Source organism: Gossypium arboreum, chromosome 5, assembly GCF_025698485.1.
Source record: "Gossypium arboreum isolate Shixiya-1 chromosome 5, ASM2569848v2, whole genome shotgun sequence".
Lineage (NCBI taxonomy): Eukaryota > Viridiplantae > Streptophyta > Magnoliopsida > Malvales > Malvaceae > Gossypium > Gossypium arboreum.
The window spans coordinates 93021703-93041267 of record NC_069074.1 but is presented as its reverse complement, the minus strand read 5'-3'; the positions used below and the strand labels follow the sequence as shown (position 1 = coordinate 93041267).

Here is a 19565-nt window from a genome sequence, read left to right as displayed (position 1 = left end):
AAATTAAATATTGTAGGACGACACATTGCATTTTTAAAAGAGAATACAAGTTTAAAGCTTGGAAACAATATTGTTGGGAAGGCAGCTACAAATTCCAAACATGAACAGTAAAATAAACATGAAAAATATAAAAAAAACACTAAAATTAAAATAATTTTAATTTTTATTGGCTCTAATTATTTAATTACTAGATTTAATTTAACAAAGGCTAGAGTAAAATCAAGCTATTCAAGTTCGATTCAATTAAATTCATTTATAAAATTTATATACAATATTAAAAATAAAATCAAATTTTCAAAAATTAGATAGATAGTTGAATTAGTCACATCATCGGTTTGTTGGTCCAACTAGTCCATTCGATTTAAATAAATTATTAAAGACAAAAAATTTCAGCTCGAACAGTTTAACTGCGCAGCACAATAAGTTTTTAGCCATATTCAATCGGACTTTATTGGTTACAGACTCAATCGATTTAATATTTTTTTCCGGATTGATATTTCAAATGATTCTCGATCCAACCGGTCCGGGTGATTTCGAATGACGATGGGTAAAATAGTAATTTAATATTAAAAATATTAGAAATAATTTATATACAAACAAAAAAGATCTTATTTGCACCCTAGGCTTGGGTAGAGGCAGCAGCCTAATAAATTTGATGTAAAACGGTACACAATTTGACGGCCCAATTAAAAAAAATCTGTGCGTGTACACAACACAAAACAAAAGAAAAGCTGAAAGTCAGAAATGGAAAAACATTATAACATATAAAGCCATCTATCAGCATCATCCTCGTCCTCGTCTTCATTCGTCAGCCCCTCCCTTCCCCCTCCCCAAGAAATCAAATCAATTTCTTTTTAATCAAGAAAAAAAACTGAAATAAAAACACAAACCAACCCCTCTCTCCCCTTCAACTCTTCTACATAAGATTACTCTTTCAAGCTTTTCCATATTCATTTCTACTCTGTTTTTCATTTTAATTTCATTTCTCTTTCCCCATTTCTTTCTTTTCTTTTTGTTTGGATCAGAATTCATAGTTTTCCTAAAGCTAAATAAAAACCCAGAAATTTTTTTATATAAATATATAGCTTTAGTCTTGGTTTTCAGACTTAGGAGGATTTAGATATGCATCTCTACAATGCATGGTTGCCCCCACCTGTTGCCGAAGAGACCAAGAAGGAGAAAGAATCTTTTTCTCGGGTGGTTTCTTCTCTCAAGGACCTTTATCGACCCGATGACCCGGATTCCGTTTACTCCACTCTCAAATGGATCTCTGTCATCGACCTGTAACCCTCTAATTTCTCTCTCTCTCTCTCTCTCCTCTACTTGTTTTTTTTTTTTCAGTTTTGATTTTTCTATTGGTTGAATTTCTGTTCAATAATGGATCCTAGAATATCTTTTTTTTTTCCCTGAGATTTTAACTACCCAATATATAGATAGTTAAGTTAATTTTCACGGGTTTTTGACTGATCATTGAGTTTTATCGAGGTTAAGAGTAAGGATTGCAGTTATGCGGGCATTCAATCTTAGATTTTTTTTAGTCTATACCTTCAATGTAGAGTTTTTGGTATTGAGAGTTGGAGAGGGAGGGTGTTACTATATCTATGGGTCCTGAACCAACCATGACCTCTATTTTAGTCTGTCTCATAATCCTTTACCCTGATTGAGAAGCCTTATAATCACATATGCAGTTCGAACCATGTCGAATGCCTCCAAGATGGCTGGCATTGCACATGGAAAACCTGAAATCAATTATAGACTGAGCTCTTCCCTTTTCCACAGTCAATTTTCTTTCAAGTGCATCCTAAATTAGAATAGAATTTAGATATAGGTGGTTGACTGTTTATGGCTCATACCATGAGTGCTGAATTTGCTTTATTCTACTTTGACGTATTCCCTTGCATGCCTGACCTGTCAGCATTAGAGATTTCGATATTCACTTCATAAGATGACATTGGGCAGCATAGACACCAATGCTTGAGCATCTCTGCAATCAATAAAGCCTTGACTAAGTTGCTTTCACAAGTGAAGTGACACCTCTATATCATTGTAAATAAATGAAGCATATAAAAGAATACATAGGATTTAGATACTTTTAAATATTTTTATTTGATACACTTTCAGGCATGCAATTACAAGACATGCTCATTCCTATAGGTAGGTGACTGTTTTTTCTTCCACTTATTATATTTCTTTTCAACTATTTTTTTCTCTTTCATCAGTACACCAACTTAGCAGGTGTGCCAAAATTTAGTCTTGATAGTGCTATTTATTTTTAAGAAGTGTTCAGGCATTACTTTTAGGGATATCTCAATGCTATAAGGAGATGTTCATAGCTATTACAGGGAAAACATTTTCATGTTTACTCTTGGTTGGACCATCCTATTTTTTCTGTACATAATTCATGAAGTGCTTTCCTCCAAATAAAAAATTCTTACAGGGGGCATCTATGGCATTTTTGGAGCATTCAAGTATATGTGAATATTTTAGTTATAATGCTTACACACACCTTGATTATCTGTCGATAGTTGTTTAAGACTTTAAGTATAGTTTCTTGAGTACTTGGTCATATGTCCTGTCTGTTTTTAGTGTCACATTCATGGTTATAGTCTTGGCAACAGTCAGATTCGCACATGTAGACATTCTACTCCTGGTTTTTGGTTGTAAATCTAATCTTTTTTTTTTCATGTGTTAAATGATGCCTCTATGATTATTATTCTTGTCTACCATAGGTTTCAGTACTACGATTGTGAATTTATGCAAGTTACGACTTTGTCATTTTATGAAGAGAGCATAACTTGCATGTATTTTATTTTGACTGACTAAATCTTTTCATAAATGTTTGTTTTGTTTTTATCTCTTGTTTGTTGCATGGTCATGCTTGTTCTCTTTGTTAGTCCATGATAAGTCATAACCTGTCATAAGTGTACTATGTAATGTGCACCATACCTTGAGAGTAAAAGATGATTACAGGGCTTCGGATCTGACTTATTAGTTATTGCTTTGCAGTTTTATAAAGGCCAAAAGTGATATATCTTTGGAAGACGTAGTTTCAGTTGTTCAGATTGGCTTAGAATTATTCCACAAATCACAGAGCAAGCTTTATGTGCAGGTAATACATTGGATACTAGAAAGAATAATCTTTTTATTTGTTCTTCTATCATTCGTTTTCATTTTCTAATTGATTGTTCCTTGTAACATATTAGGTTAGATGGGGAAATATCTTAGTCAGATTGCTTAATAAGTATCGAAAGAAATTGTCCTTGAAAGTTCAGTGGCATCCTTTGTATGATACTCTTATTCATACGCATTTCACAAGGTTAGTTATTCAATGTGTGCTTATAATGCATGGTAGTTGTATTTTTGAAGCCATATTATTGGTCGATGATTGGTTAATAAAACTTTTCCCTCCCTACTCTTTTTGGTTCATGGTATGATTTGGACTGAAGTCCTTAACTATTGGTGATGGGCATGCCTTTAGGGTTCTCAATTTAAACTTTTATGATGTGAAGTCTTAAACTTAAGTCTTTAAGAGGAAAGGATTTTATAAGCATATTTTCGTAAATCATCTCTATGTAAATTTCAGCTCTATAATGTATCCTTTCTTGACCACTTAATGTCCCTTCTATATGCTGCTTGTCCTTTGATTATGTATATTTTTCAGGAATACAGGTCCAGAGGGATGGAGATTGAGACAGCGGCATTTTGAGATGGTCACTTCCCTTGTTCGGTCGTGCCGGCGGTTCTTTCCAGCTGGTTCTGCATCTGAAATTTGGTCAGAGTTTAGGCAAGTGCTCTGTGGTTTCCTCAATCAATTTTAGATACATTTTGATTCTCTATAAACTTGTACAATTTTCTGTTTTCTAAATTGATGTCAAACTGTCTCAAGTAAATTAGTTGCTGTTCCATCTGATTCAGACATACATAAATTCATCCGTCTTACTGTTTGTTGCAATGAAAATGAAGTTAGAAACCGTGTTTTTTTTTGTTAATGGAGTTCTATTTTCTTAGAAACAAAAAATTGAAATCCTTTATAATACTATTTTGATGCTACTTGTTGGCTAGCCAATAAGAAATCAAAGTTGTCATTGAGGTCTTTGCATAGGGACCTTATTGATCTCTTCCTTTCATAATCATGGTTCTCACAAAAACTCTAGGTTTGGTAATTATCGCTAAGATATTTTAAATGCTCCATTAAATATCCAATTCTTTTTTTTAATGTATTCTCAGATCTCTTTTGGAAAATCCATGGCACAATGCTACCTTTGAAGGAGCTGGATTTCTGAGACTGTTCCTTCCTACAAATGCAGACAATCAAGATTTCTTCTCAGAGTAAGGATAACATATATTTGGGAACTGTCATGGTGTTGTTTTCACCAGGGTGCCTTGAGAAAGCTAATTTCTAATCTTGTGGTTTGGCAGTACTTGGATTAGAGAGTGTATGGAACTCTGGGACTCAATCCCAAATTGTCAATTCTGGAACAGTCAATGGACTGCTATTGTGGCTCGTGTAGTGAAGAATTGCAAATTTATCAACTGGGAATGTTTCTTACCTACACTATTTACTAAATTTTTGAACATGTTTGAGGTGAGTGTATATGTCAAGTGTCATTGATCCTTATTATTGTTGGTTTGAAAGAAGTAATCCTTTGTATTCAAATAGTTGAATTTGCTTAAACTCCTAAATACAAGCACCGTTGCTGAAGAGTGAGTGATATATAAATTCATTCTTCAGGAGCTATTTAACAGAGAAAATGTTTAATACTTAGCTTTCTATAATAAAGGCTTCTATATGCTATAATAAAGGCTTCTATATGCTTTTCCTTGCTTATGCTGGTTCTCTTTTGCCCCTTTTTTCTCTCAAATATTCTTTCCTGCTTTTTTTTTTTTTTTTGGTTCTGTTGCATTTTATCGCATGTTTCAGTTTCAATCAGCTTTGTTGTTATTCTTTCGTCTCTTCCTTTCCTCAATTCTTCTTTCCCTCTAGCTTTTTGGTTCTCTTCGAGTTGATTGTATGTTTTAGCTTCGAGTTGATTGTATGTTTTAGTTTCAATCAGCCTTGTTGTTATGCTTAATTTTTAAACGTTAAATTTTTCATTGCCTCTCTGGTCATTTCAGGTTCCTGTGGCAAGTGGAAGTGGATCTTATCCTTTTTCTGTGGATGTACCCAGAAACACAAGGTTCTTGTTCTCCAATAAGACAGTCACTCCTGCAAAGGCCATTGCAAAATCAGTTGTAAGATGAAAAATCCATGGCCCGTGTATTCAGGAATTTCAAATTGATGCTCATTTATCGTTCCTTGTATAATTTTTTATACTCAAATTTGAAAATAATATTACAGGTGTATCTATTAAAGCCTAGTAGTGTGGCCCAAGAGCACTTTGAGAAATTGGTCAACCTCTTGGAACAGTTAGTTTACCAACATTTTTAAATGCTTTAGTTCTGCTTTTAAGTTATATATTCTACTCAATTGGTTCTATTTATTGCTTTTCTTTTTTTTTTTTTTTTTTTGCAGATATTACCATCCCTCTAATGGTGGTAGGTGGACATATTCATTGGAGCGGTTTTTGCTATATTTGGTGATTACATTCCAAAAGCGCTTACAGCATGAGCAGCAGTAAGAATCTTCTGACAACATTGTGTATGTCTTTTGTATTTGGAATGTGTTCCACTTATATGCTGCAATTCCAGGAACACAGATAATGATATTCAGGCTGAGCTTTACTTAGGAAAACTAGAAAGGACTGCATTTGTTAATGTGCTGCTGAGGCTAATTGATCGTGGTCAGTATAGCAAAAACGAACATCTTTCGGAGACTGTTGCTACAGCAACATCGATCTTATCCTATGTGGAGCCCTCGTTGGTCCTTCCATTTTTGGCTTCTCGATTCCATATGGCCTTGGAGACGGTTAGTTATGTTATATGCATTTTTTGTATGATAGTGTCGTTAAAAGATTTTGTTGGTTCATTTATTGTTTGATATGTTTTAATCTTAGTAGTACATTGGTCTGACTAATATGACTTAGTTCTCGTTCCTTGTAAGTGTATGCTTCTTTCCTTGAGTTGACTTCATTTTGCCAACTTTGTATTTACCAGCTGACTGCCACGCACCAGTTGAAAACTGCTGTGATGTCAGTAGCATTTGCTGGACGTTCTCTTTTTTTCACATCCCTATCAAGTAGTTCAGTTAAGTCAGCTGATCTTGAAGGTGGTGATGATACATTCATTGCTCTTCTCATGATTTCATTATCGAATGCGCTACTTGGTATGGATGCCAACGATCCTCCTAAAACCTTGGCAACTATGCAATTAATAGGCTCCATCTTTTCCAATGTAAGCTTCAGGCCCCTAATTCTTGCAATAGATTGGCTCATGTTTAATCTCTTTCTATTACTTATTTTTTTTATTCTTTTAGTGCTTTTCCCTCTAATCCACTTATAATTTCAGATGGCTATGCTGGATGATAATATGGATGAGCTCTCATTCATGCCCATGATTCGCTTTTCTGAATGGCTAGATGAATTTTTTTGCCGCTTATTTTCATTGCTTCTACATCTGGAACCTAGCAGTGTTCTGTAAGTTAAAGTGCTATTTGGTCGCTATGTTCAATTCAATTATTTTTGGAATAATTTTTTTTTCTGTTTTTGCAGGAATGAAGGCCTTCATTCGTCAGCAACATCAGGAACTTTTCTAGTTGAAGATGGTCCTTACTATTATTGTATGCTTGAAATCTTACTTGGAAGACTTTCAAAACAACTATATAACCAGGTTCCTTCTTTTTGTTTCAAATCATAAGGTCATGAATTTTGCCCTTTTTGAAATTTATTCCTATTTTCCTTATAATTGGAACAGGCTCTAAAAAAAATCTCCAAGTTTGTTAGGACAAATATTCTTCCCGGGGCAATTGCAGAGGTTGGACTGCTTTGTTGTGCATGTGTTCATTCAAATCCAGAAGAGGCAGTTGTTCACCTTGTAGAACCAATTTTATCATCTGTTCTATCCTCTTTGAATGGGACACCTGTTACAGGATTTGGAGGAAGAGGAACTCTGGATCCCTCTGCTTCAACGAAGGTGTTTTTCTTCCCAAGTGTTCTTGATAGTTTTGTTTCTATTCCATATTTTTATAGTGGAAGTTGATATATATATTTTCTTTTGTAGGCTAAACCCACCCTTTCTCCAGCTCTTGAAACAGCAATTGATTATCAATTGAAAATATTATCGGTCGCCATCAGTTATGGAGGCTCAGCACTTCTCCGTTATAAGGATCAATTCAAGGAAGTGATTGTTTCTGCATTTGACTCCCCATCTTGGAAGGTTACCCCGCTCTTTGAATAAGATGTTTTATGAACCTGTTTTGTTTAGTTTTGCCACTCAGTTTTTATTTTAGGTTGTTTTTATGACTGACTTGTTTCCAAAATCAGGTAAATGGGGCTGGTGATCATCTTCTTCGCTCTCTGCTGGGAAGCCTGGTCCTTTATTATCCTATGGATCAGTACAAGTATTTAAAATTTTTATTTGCTCAAATAATTATGAATTTTCTTTTTAGTTTTTCAATTGACTTGGAACAAAATAAAGGAGATTCTGGCTTTTAGGTGCACCTTCAATCACCCTGCTGCCGCTGCATTAGAGGAATGGATCAGTGCAAAAGATTATTCTGATGGAGCACTGAAGGGCCCTAGGTGGCATGTTCCGAGTGATGAAGAAGTTCAATTTGCTAATGAACTTTTGATTCTTCATTTTCAGTCGGCTTTAGATGATCTTTTAAGAATATGCCAAACTAAGATCCACTCGGATCCAGGTAAATGTAATCTTGTCTTTTAGTATAGAAGACTGATATGTAAAATATTCAGGAAAATCTGTCTGGATAAGGGTGCTTATGTTTTTCATTTTTCATTTTTGGGGATCTTCATAAAGTATTGATTTTCTTAAATTCATGGGTTAATTCATAGGGTAGAAAATGATAATATTTTTTCTTTGACATTTTCATGCAAATTTTCACAGGCAATGAGAAAGAGCACTTGAAAGTGACTCTTTTACGGATTGACTCTTGCTTGCAAGGTGTATTATCATGCTTGCCTGATTTCAGCCCACCTTCCAGGAATGGCACGATCCAGGACTCCTGTAATCCTTTTCTAATAGCTGGAGCTACAGGTGCAAGGGTTGGAAGCACTCAACTGCGAGAAAAGGCTGCTGAGGTTATACACACAGCCAGCAAGTAATAGTCTAATTGCTTTGCATCTGAGCATTACAATCTAAGCAGCCATAGTTTCTGAATCTTCTTCTTTGCTGTGTGCACAGATACTTATTAGAGGAAAAGTCAGATGACAGCATTTTATTGATTCTCATTATACGTATCATGGATGCTCTTGGAAACTACGGTAATGGACAGTATTCATGGATGAAATGAATGTCAAAACTTATTGGCGATGCTAATAGTAATTAATAATTTGCTTCAATTGTTTTTCCCGTTCTGACCTGCATCTTCTTTCTCATAAATTTATATTCCAACCTGTTTCATATAGGAAGTTTGGAATATGATGAGTGGTCAAATCATAGGCAGGCTTGGAAGTTGGAATCTGCTGCCATCATAGAACCTCCAATAAATTTTATCGTGTCTTCACATTCTAAAGGAAAGAGAAGGTACAGTGTTCTATGTTGATGTTCCTTTTGGCAATTGTACAATACTATAATGTTAAAGAGGATCATGTCATCTAAATTCTGAAGTGATTTGTGCATTACAGGCCTAGGTGGGCCATAATTGACAAGGCAGATATGCACAGCACTTGGAGATCATCGCAATCGTCTTATCATCTGTTTCGTACAAGTGGAAATTTCTCTCCACCAGACCATGTAATTCTGTTGATGGATGATCTTTTAAATCTTTCTTTGCATAACTATGAAAGCGTTCGCATGTAAGTCTTCTCATTTTAATCATTCTGTCATGTCATTTGAGGACCACTCACCTAGCATTTAACTTGAATCTTTTAAAATGTACAAAGTACTATCAAGAGATGCAGACATGCGCATAAAAAAAACTCAATCTATACAATTATTTGAACATGTTCTAAGATAAATAGTCTAGTACATTTGAACTTCACATGTGACAACTGTTATTATTTTATTGGTATATATAGATATCAATAAACTATTATAATTTTATTGGTATATTGAAATTATACAGCTGAAGGCAATTTCATTTCTGCACATTTTAAGCTGTTAGGTGAGTAGATCTATGTCAACATATTTTTGGTCTTACCTGGCAACCACTCCTGCTTGTTTGTTAGGCTTGCTGGAAAATCTCTGTTGAAGATAATGAAGAGGTGGCCGTCTTTGATTTCGAAGTGTGTGCTCTCTCTGTGTGAGAATTTGAGGAAACCTAATTCACCTGAACATGCTGTCCTTGGTTCTTGTGCTGTGCTTTCTACACAGACAGTTCTCAAGCATTTGACAATGGTAATCATTCAGCATAAAGTGGTCTTAGTTATATTCTCAATACTGCTTTGCTTATAACCACTCTATTATTTCAGGATCCAAAAGCATTCTCCTCATTTCTCCTTGCTGTTCTATTAAGGTGACCTTGATTTCTTTTCTGGATGTACTTTAAACTGTACTTGAAGTTACATTAAAATATCATTGGCTTTATACATTTTTCCACGATTTTCAGCTCCCATCATGAATCACTGAAAGCCCAGAAAGCAATCAATGAGGTATAATTTTGTCCTGTTGTCATGTTCTGGAGTTCACCTGTCAAATTTCTTGCTTATAGTTTCTCTATTCTTCCAGCTTTTTGTCAAATACAATATCCACTTTGCGGGTGTTTCTAAAAGCATATTTAAGACAATCGACAATCATATGGATACCCCAGATTTTGCAGATTTGGTGTCTCAGATTGGTTCAATGAGTTTTGATTCTACAGGTTTGCATTGGCGGTAAGGATAACCGTTTGCCCAATTGATATGCTGTTATTTCTTATTAATTGTGGACATTTATGAAGGCTGCAGTGCGTTTAAACTTTTATTATAAATTGCATGTGTGCATTATTTCATTTTACACTTCAGCATTATTTTCCTACCATACCTTGAAATAATGTGATATCGGACTAAGGGTCTTCTTTTGTTCTTTTTGGTGTTTAAATCTTTGGTTCCAGGTATAATCTGATGGCTAATAGAGTTTTGCTATTGTTGGCTATGGTGTGTCGCAGTGACCCACACATTTCACCAAAAATCATTTCTGAAACTGCCGGTGAGTGTTTTTCTTGGTCACAATGGAGTTTGTCTTAACTGCCCGTCAGTATTTGTCCCAATAATTTATCAGGAAATTTTCAAAAGTTTTTATCATCTTTTTTGCCTGCTTAGGTCACTTCCTAAAGAACTTGAAAAGTCAACTTCCTCAGACTAGAATACTTGCAATATCGGCTCTTAATACGCTATTAAAAGATTCACCTCATAAGATATCCGCTGATCAACCAGTTTTCTCTACGAATTCACAAGAAAGTGCTAAATCTGTCATTGAAGGAGCATTACATGAGATATTTCAGGAAGAGGGATTCTTTAATGAGACCTTAAATAGTTTGTCTCATGTCCATATAACTGATACAGATAGCGCATCTTCCAGGGGAAATCATGGCAATTCTTCTTTTCAGAGCTTGGCTGACAAATCAATTACCCGTTTTTATTTCGACTTTTCAGCTTCATGGCCACGTACTCCTAGTTGGATCTCTTTATTAGGAAGTGATACATTTTACTCAAACTTTGCCCGTATATTTAAGCGGTTAATACAAGAATGTGGGATGCCAGTTTTATTGGCTTTGAAAAGTACATTGGAGGAGTTTGTAAATTCCAAAGAGAGGTCTAAGCAGTGTGTTGCTGCTGAAGCATTTGCTGGAGTGTTACATTCTGATGTCAATGGTCTTTTAGAGGAATGGGATAGCTGGATGATGGTCCAGTTGCAGCACATTATTCTTGCTCAATCCGTTGAATCCATTCCTGAGTGGGCAGCTTGTATACGTTATGCAGTTACTGGGAAAGGAAAGCATGGAACACGAGTTCCCCTTCTGAGACAACAGATTTTGAATTGCTTGGTGACACCTTTACCTCCAGCTGTAACTACTACAGTAGTTGCAAAGCGCTATGCTTTTATTTCTGCTGCACTTATAGAACTATCCCCACAAAAAATGCCCGTGCCTGAGATACAGCTGCACAGTAAACTTCTGGATGAGTTGCTGGGTAATATGTGCCACTCTTCTGCCCAAGTAAGCTTGCCTCTCATCTAAATATGTCAATTTCACTTTAAAATTATTGTGGTGTGAATTGGTGTTAACCTCCCTCTCCCCTCTATATATATATTGTCCGCAGATCTGTTGTGAGTTGTTGTATGGACAACCTTAAAAATCTGGATAAGAATGTGGATATTTTCATGAAGTTTTTCTTTTAATAAATCTCTTAAAATTTTGTGTTCGCCAGGTAAGGGAAGCTATTGGGGTTGCCCTATCTGTGTTGTGCTCTAACATTCGGCTTTATGTGTCATCTTCACAAGATCATTCAAATGAAAGGGGAAAGACTGAAATTAATAACCAACTTAAGCAGGAAAACTGGGTTCAACTACTAACAGAAAGAGCATCTGAGGTTGTTGTGAACATTCAGAATTCCAGCCTGTCTGATGTTTTAGATAACTCAACAGATATAAATATCAGAAATGCTCATCAGAATGGTGGATCACAGGATGATGTCAAATGGATGGAAACTGTAATAATTTATTTTATCTCTTCCTTTTTATTTTTATTTTTTTGAAACTCTTAACTTAATAATCTTTGCTTTTTGTATCTCTGTTTGATCACTTTCCCTTTGTAACATGAGCAGTTATTTCATTTTATCATCTCAACCTTGAAGTCTGGAAGATCTTCATATTTGCTTGACGTTATTGTGGGGCTTCTTTACCCTGTAATTTCCTTGCAGGTATGTAAAAGAGATTCTTCTAGTTATTTGTTTTAGATTCTTTTTAATGGGATATTTTCTATCACCTAACAACAATTTGAGCGGGTTATATCCAACTTAATGTGCTATCTTTTTCTTTCCAAAAAATTATAGGCAAAAAAATATTTGATTATAATGTTTCCGAAAAGGGAGAAAGAAAAAAAAGCCCACTATTAATACTGAAAGTTATCATTATGTTAGAGGTGGATTCTGGAAGTAATCATTCCTCGTTCAGTTGAAAAATATTTTCATAGCATTTACAGTATGGTTTACTGTCTTTGCTCTTTTTTCTATTACTTTCTAGATTCTGTTTCTATGTTACTCAGACTTGGGTGAGTGTCGGATACATATCTGTATCCGACACAGGTATGGTTAGTTTTTCATATCCGTACATATATGTGTCGGAAACGAGTACTTCATGAAAAATGAAGAGTCTGAACAAAATATTTTTGTTTGAACCTTTTATTTAGTTCTCCAATTTGGGGCTCAATATTCTTTCCAATGAGTTATCTATTGCAGATAGAAGCCTCTGATATGTAAACTGTGGTAATTTTCATTTAATAGTAATTAAACACTGTAAAGGTTGTGCATCTTGGACTTAGGGTGCAAATACCTTGGTTTATGATTTTAATATACTCTCAATCTTGATTGGCTTATTGATTTGTAGTTTGTAGTTGGTTGTATATATGCAACTGCCATTTAATTTGTGTCCACCATCTCAATTGAATTGTTTACTTCTAGCATATTTTGATTTTTTGTTCTACTTCAGCCTCCTCTCCCATGCACAGATTTGTTTTACTTGCCGCTGCACGTTTTTAATGATTGCTGTTCACTAGGACTCAGCTAATCTCTATGCCTGTGTCTATGTTTTCTTTCTTCATTTATTATACCTCTGCTCTCAGAATTCTTGGAGCATATTGACATAGAGCTGCCTCATTTGGACTCTTTATCTTTAAGACTTTTTGGATAGCTGATTTGCTAGGGTCTAAATTTTTGGCCATCCCAACTTTTATATCTAAAATATTTTGACCTTTTGAAGGAAACATCAAACAAGGATTTGTCAACATTAGCGAAGGCAGCATTCGAATTGTTAAAATGGAGAATCATTTTAGAACCCCATCTCCAGAAGGCTGTTTCTGTTATTCTTTCTTCTGCAAATGATCCCAACTGGCGAACTAGATCAGCAACTCTAACATATCTGCGAACTTTTATGTTCAGGTATGTTCCTTCTTTAAGAGGTTGTTAATTTCCTATTTCAGCAAACCTAGTGGCAGGAGTCAGTTCCATCATGTAGGTTGATAAAAATGCGTTTTAATTTAAGTCATGTGCTTTATTGCAGGCATACTTTCATTCTCTCGAAAGGAGACAAACAAAAAATCTGGAAAACAGTGGAAAGGCTCCTTCAAGACAGCCAAGTGGAGGTTTTTTTCTGTCTAAATCTTATATAGAACAGTTGATATTAGACTTTATCATGTGCGACTTTTTTATTGATAAAGAGAGGGAACTATAGAAGTTACAAGTTGAGTTCTGGTCACTGAATTAAGTACAAAATAACAGAATTTGAACTCTTGTGCTTTCACAATTATTATTTTACAAGGAATGCCCTGGTTTAATCTATCTTTTGCCCCAATTTGTGGATTAAGGTCCTTGGGCGGGAGATATGATATTATTACTTACGGCTAAAATGCTACATTTTCTCAGGTAAGAGAGCATGCTGCAGCAGTGTTAGCTGGCCTAATGAAGGGTGGAGATGAAGATTTAGCTAGAGATTTCCGTGAAAGAGCTTACATAGAGGCAAATACCATTCAACGAAGTAGAAAGACAAGGTATTTTTAAGCCAATTATTGGTTTAATTGAAGCTAATTCTTTTACATGCTAAAAAAATTCAGTTGTTTAATGAAAATCAAAAGCAGGAAAAGCATCAATAAAAGCCCACATTTTTTGTGTTGATGGGTTTAGAGATGACTGCAAAATTTTATCCTCAAGCGTTACAGAATAATTAATTCTAATGTAAATAATGCCATGATGATAATTTTAGTTTCTATAATGAATTTCAGTTGGACATTTGTCTGAAGAAAAACTATCAGCATATAAATTATCAGATGCTTCCCCTACAATGCTTTATAAGAATACTACTCTGCACAAATCATTAAAACCTGAGCTTTGAAGTTACTTGCTGAATTTATAAGATGTATGTAATGAGTGGGTTTTGGACATATATTTGGTCATCACTTGTGTACAATTTCATTGAAGTTATTATCCTCTTTGGGCATCCACAAGCTCCTCAAGACTTAGTCACCCAATTATGTGCTTCCTTTGGTTCAAACCAAGGACCACTCCTTCAAGGGAGTCCTTTTGCCCATAAGAGTACCGATTGAGGTGCACTAGTAGGTGACTATGCCTTTGAGGGGGTTGTGGGTGCCCAATGAAGATAATTCCTTTGATGTAGGCATACACGTGGGTGATGACTGGATTTCTGTACACATGGTGATGTAGGATTATGCATCGGTGATGACAGAAGTAAGATGTCTTAAATCCAGTCATTTACAATTTTTTGTGCAACTGCCAGAAAAATTATATGCTACCATCCGGATCAGAAAATTTGTATAAGCATCTTAATAATAAGGAAATAGCTTATTTACACATAAAGTACATGCATTCACATTCAACTGTGTACTAGGTCCTGGTTTCAGTTTGCTGTTAATATCTATGCAGGTCTAATCATAAACTTATTCATGCAGGAATAGAAATTCTGGACACTCTGTGGCATCTGTACATGGAGTGGTACTTGCTTTGGCAGCTTCTGTGTTATCAGTCCCATATGATATGCCCAGGTTGGTCTGTGTTAAACATGATACATATTTCAAATGGTAATAGTAATTCAGGAGTTAAATGTCGATTACTCGGTATTTTACATGGATCAAAATCTAAGTTCATTTCTAAATCCTAATGACTGCCCTAGGGGCAAGTTTGAATCTTAGCAACCTAAGAAATATCATTTGGGTGATGCAAAGTACTTTTTTAATTTTAGTGATTTTCATTTGATTGCCTACTATTTGTAGAATACATCAGTTTACAAGAACCATATTAATTGTATAGCAAGTACTGTTAAGGTACTCATCAAAACAACATTTATGTTATTTAAAGAAGGTGGATTTCTCTTAAGTTGGCCTAAAATTATTTTGATAATATAATTTTTACTGGGAAGTAATAGTATCTCAGAAACATCCATGTACTCTCTTATAATACTTCTATCCAAAGCTTGTTGTTAGCCAATTAATTGGATTGTTGCTAGAAAAGGGAAAAATGTTTTTGTTTTTTAACTTACGAGGTAACTAATGAAGAATATTTAATGAAGAAAATATTGGAGAAACGAAATCTCAGTAAATTTTTTTTATAGCTGATAAACTCATCTTTCTTGCATACTTACAACACTGCGTAAACCTTCTGAAGTTAAATTATTGGGCATCTAGTTTGGTCAATATATTAATTAAGGTATGTAGACACCTTGACATGCCTATTAAATTTTATTATGCCTTGTTGAGTCTCTATGATATGGAATTATGTATCAAAAGTGGACCCTAGGGAACTTGTGACTCTAGGAAATTGAGATTGTTTCAGGCTTAGTTTTCAGACAACAGTTGTAGCCATCTAATTATCTGGACCTAATGGAATGCTAAAAGCCAGTGAAACATCCCTCCTCCCACTGTCAGTTATTTTGCTATGTTATTGATGTACAACTTCTCTTTTTGCAGTTGGTTACCTCATCAAGTTACGTTATTGGCACGCTTCAGTGGGGAGCCATCACCTGTAAAATCAACAGTGACAAAAGCAGTTGCAGAGTTTCGGCGTACTCATGCTGATACATGGAATGTTCAAAAGGATTCATTTACCGAAGAACAACTTGAGGTATATCTGCATAGAACTATGAATGATCATGGATTTTCGATTAAGCTGAAAAATATGATGCATAGCTTTTGTTCACTAATTTTCTATTTTATGCTTTCAGGTCCTAGCAGATACATCATCTTCGTCATCATATTTTGCTTGATCTAGATTTGCTTTCCTTTACCAAGAGAGAGAAGATTTAGCAGAAATACAATGATTGAGAATAGTAGTGACAAGTTTTATGATTTACTTATAAGTATCGTCATAGTTGAACTATAGCATGATTTTTATTTACATTGCCAAATATAACCTTTTATCCCCCCCCCCCCCCCCCCCAAAAGAAGTTTATTGTTGGCCATGTAATAGAAATTCTTGCCTACATTATTATTCTTTGTTGTTAAAGGCTTCTCTATAAATAGGGTTGATAAGATCATCAGATGGTATATCCCATAACACACAATCTGTATTGAATATGCTTGTTGCATTCTTAATTTCTTTCCCACCTTGAAATTCTTCACCATTTTCATCCTTTAATTTCTCATGTGACCTCACTTGTTCCCCTGCGGTACATGTGCTTCCCGTACACATACTCTGGCTCCATGGTGAGCCGGAACCGCCCCCTTCATTGGCAAAAGATGATGGGCCATAATGATGATATCCCGTCACAGATGTAGGGAAAACACCACAACCCCCTTCAAAATTAGCCGATGTTGCTCTTGTACTAGTAGACTCCCATGGTTTATTCAAGGGGAGCATGTCTGGTTCTTGTATAGCCCTTGATAAATTCAGTTTGATCTTCTCAACTGTATCATCTTTCTCATCTTGTTTGCTGTAAGGAACTGTGGTATTATTCCCTTGTCCCGGATTTGATTGTTGAAGCTGGAAATCTATACGTTTCTTAGTTAGCAGGTGGAGCATTTCATCCTTGAAACACCCTAGTGCCGCTTCAGCTAAATGAGCCACCTGTGGTGGTGCCAATGTAGTGGCTATCTCAGCCATGAGGTGAGAGAAAGGCTTGTGTGTCACAGGATCAATACCCATGCCTGAAAGCTTCTTCTTCAGCTTGGTGTTCCAATGATTTTTAACATCATTGTCTGTCCGACCAGGTAACTGTGCTGCAATCAAGGACCAGCTGCAATGTGGTACAAATTTAGACAAAGTTAATAGCTAATCCCAAAACATGAGCTAATAAAACTACAAAAGAAGCTTGAAATAGAGTGGCATTTTATCTAGTCTTGTGAAAGGAAGCCATTGTTTAGCGATTTGTTACCGGTTGCCAACAACAGAATGGAGCTTCACAATAGTTTGCTCCTCAGCATCGGAGAACTGGCCATGTTTAAGGTCCGGCCGAAGGTAATTAGTCCATCGCAATCGGCAGCTTTTCCCACATCTTTGGAGACCTAGCAAAATCAACCCCAACCCAATTTCTTTTACTTTTAAAACAACAAAAAATAACACAATTGCATTGCAATCCAATGGCATTGGATATTAGGGTGACAAGAACAAAACACAGACCGGCATTCTTGGGGATGAGACGCCAATTGCGGGTGCCATGTTGGGCAATGTAAGAAGAGAGCTTGTTGTCTTCCTCGGGTGTCCACTGTCCTCTTTTAACATTGTCTTTCTCACAACATGGAATCCGACCCATTTTTTTTTATTATTACACTTTTACTCCATGACAAATTAAATGCTAAAAATAAGGTTAAAAGACTCGACAACAAATGGGAAAAATTAAAAGGAAAAGAAAAAGCAAATGGCTGAGTGCTTCTTGTGCTACAGCTAGCTATAGCTTAATAAACTTTGATGAGGTCGAAATAAAGAAAAAAAGGGGCGGGGGGAAGTGAGAAATGTTTGGGGGTGTTCATTTTATTTGTTAAGGTATATTATTTATATACAAAGGGGGAAAGATATTGCATATATGCATGAAAAGACATCCATCAAATGTGCATGATTTTATTAAAGAATTCAACGCTGTTGAGTGTGTGAAGGATTGGCCGGTAGCTCACCCTCAAGACGCCCGGTCAACTCTTCTCTTCTTTGACATTCTTTCAGATTTCATCATACATTACTTACAACCCTTCCAATGTTTCAACTTCCACGTGTGGCCCTGTCTTAAATCACCACACATACTGTTTTTGGGTAAAAGTAGCACGGTGACTTATATATGTTGTCTTTTTTATTTAAAAAATGCGTAAATTAGTCTTTGTACGTTAAATTAAAAAATAAATTGTTCATTTCATTCATTTTTACTATTAAAAACTAATGTGACTGACGGAATAACTAGTTAGTTACACATGATGTGCTACGTATACTTAATATTGATACGTAGGGATCAATTTTTAACGGAAAAAAAGAGTAAACTACGAAAATAGTCATTTTTGTTTGCCTTAGGTTAAATTTTAGCCACTTATGTTTGAAATGTTACATTTTGGTCACTTACATTATCGTTTTGTTGCGAAATACTCTTCCGTTAAGATTTGTTACCTCCCAAACGGCAATCCGATGTGACAGTTAAAATGGGTTTTAAATACCAATATGGATGTCCATCCAAGTAAATTAATTAATTTTTTAATTAAATAAATTTAATTAATTGAATTTTCTAAATTAATTAAAGGAAAATGTTAATTTGGTTTCCTAAAATAATCAAGACCAATGCATCAGATTAATGCTTGAACGGGAAAAAAAGAACCTTGGTCTCCTTTTTCTTTTAATTTTCATATCCATTTTGACTGAACAAATCATCCATTTTTAAAATCATCTTTATTGAATTGAAATAGTAGAAATCAAATTGAGTGCTCCATCAATTGGTTGGATTTTTTTATTCAAAATTAAAGAACAAAAGATCGATTCAATGGGATTTTTTTGTTCTTTCATTTTGAACAAAAGAACAAAAATAACTATTTTAGTAATTTACCTTGGTAAAAATGATAAAATTTTTAACAGAAGGACTATTTTACTCTTTGACTTTGTACAGGGATTAATTTGCTAATTTTTGAGTAAAAAAGACAAAATACAATCTACTATTAATTTACTAAATTCTTGTTATGGATAATGAATTCGTAGTTGATTATTTAATTCATTATCTGTAAAATCGGAACAGATTGGGATCATAAATGTGTGGATCCTGCTACTGCTATAGTCGCACTGCCAACATCAACAATCAAAACAAGTTACTTTTCTTAGTACATGTGTTTAGTCCTTTATATCTGATATATTGATTCACAAGGGAGCACTTTTCTTCATTTAATCTCGGACAAATGAAAGACACATATTCTGCACATTCAAATTAATTAAACATTCCTATTCTATGCTCTTCATGCCAGATTTTTACCCACACCCTACCTAATATTAACCCAAGTTATGGCTACTTTTTCTACAATAAAAACTGAAACTTGGATCTTTGATGAATCTAAAGCCTGCCCGTTGGCTCTAAGTTGTATAGCCTATCCATCGACCCGCAAGAAATTGCTGCTCAAAACTCTTTCACAAACAATAATATGAAGTAAATAAATAGAACTGTCAATTACACCGATCAGATTGATTTTGGGTTAAGTTAATTTGGATATGTTTGAATTTAGATTTTGAAATTTGTGAATCATTTTGGGTTTGGGTTAATTTTGATTTAATGTCATTTCATGAACTTTTTATTTGGATTTGACACTTGAATTCAAGTCATTTCAAGTTAATTGTTAGGATAATTTCCGAGTT

General features: G+C 35.0%; 2 protein-coding genes across 3 annotated transcripts; one reads left to right on the top strand and one right to left on the bottom strand.

The window, feature by feature from the left end:
- The first annotated feature begins 661 nt into the window (after positions 1–661).
- LOC108489156 (proteasome activator subunit 4) lies at positions 662–16367 on the top strand. 2 transcript variants are annotated; one of them, XM_017793477.2, is made up of 35 exons: positions 662–1283; positions 3007–3109; positions 3204–3316; positions 3662–3784; positions 4228–4329; positions 4420–4585; positions 5116–5232; positions 5339–5406; positions 5513–5614; positions 5689–5905; positions 6094–6330; positions 6445–6572; positions 6648–6765; positions 6850–7068; positions 7156–7311; positions 7419–7495; positions 7590–7795; positions 7999–8212; positions 8296–8375; positions 8520–8637; positions 8739–8909; positions 9282–9450; positions 9525–9568; positions 9662–9704; positions 9781–9926; positions 10145–10239; positions 10353–11248; positions 11460–11741; positions 11856–11951; positions 13009–13187; positions 13309–13390; positions 13671–13795; positions 14711–14803; positions 15725–15878; positions 15979–16367. In XM_017793477.2, exons 1-35 carry the CDS (start codon positions 1123–1125, stop codon positions 16018–16020), a joined length of 5442 nt encoding a protein of 1813 aa, XP_017648966.1. In that variant the 5' UTR covers positions 662–1122; the 3' UTR covers positions 16021–16367. The 2 variants fall into 2 exon arrangements, with proteins under 2 accessions (XP_017648966.1, XP_017648967.1); XM_017793478.2 differs by having other exon boundaries at positions 1237–1283; positions 3209–3316.
- Positions 16177–17855, bottom strand: LOC108487944 (transcription factor MYB80). Its single transcript, XM_017792277.2, has 3 exons — positions 17373–17855; positions 17128–17257; positions 16177–16989 (listed from the first exon to the last, which is right to left on the bottom strand). The coding sequence occupies exons 1-3, from the start codon at positions 17503–17505 to the stop codon at positions 16242–16244; spliced, it is 1011 nt and encodes a 336-aa protein (XP_017647766.2). The 5' UTR covers positions 17506–17855; the 3' UTR covers positions 16177–16241.
- Positions 17856–19565: the final 1710 nt, after the last annotated feature.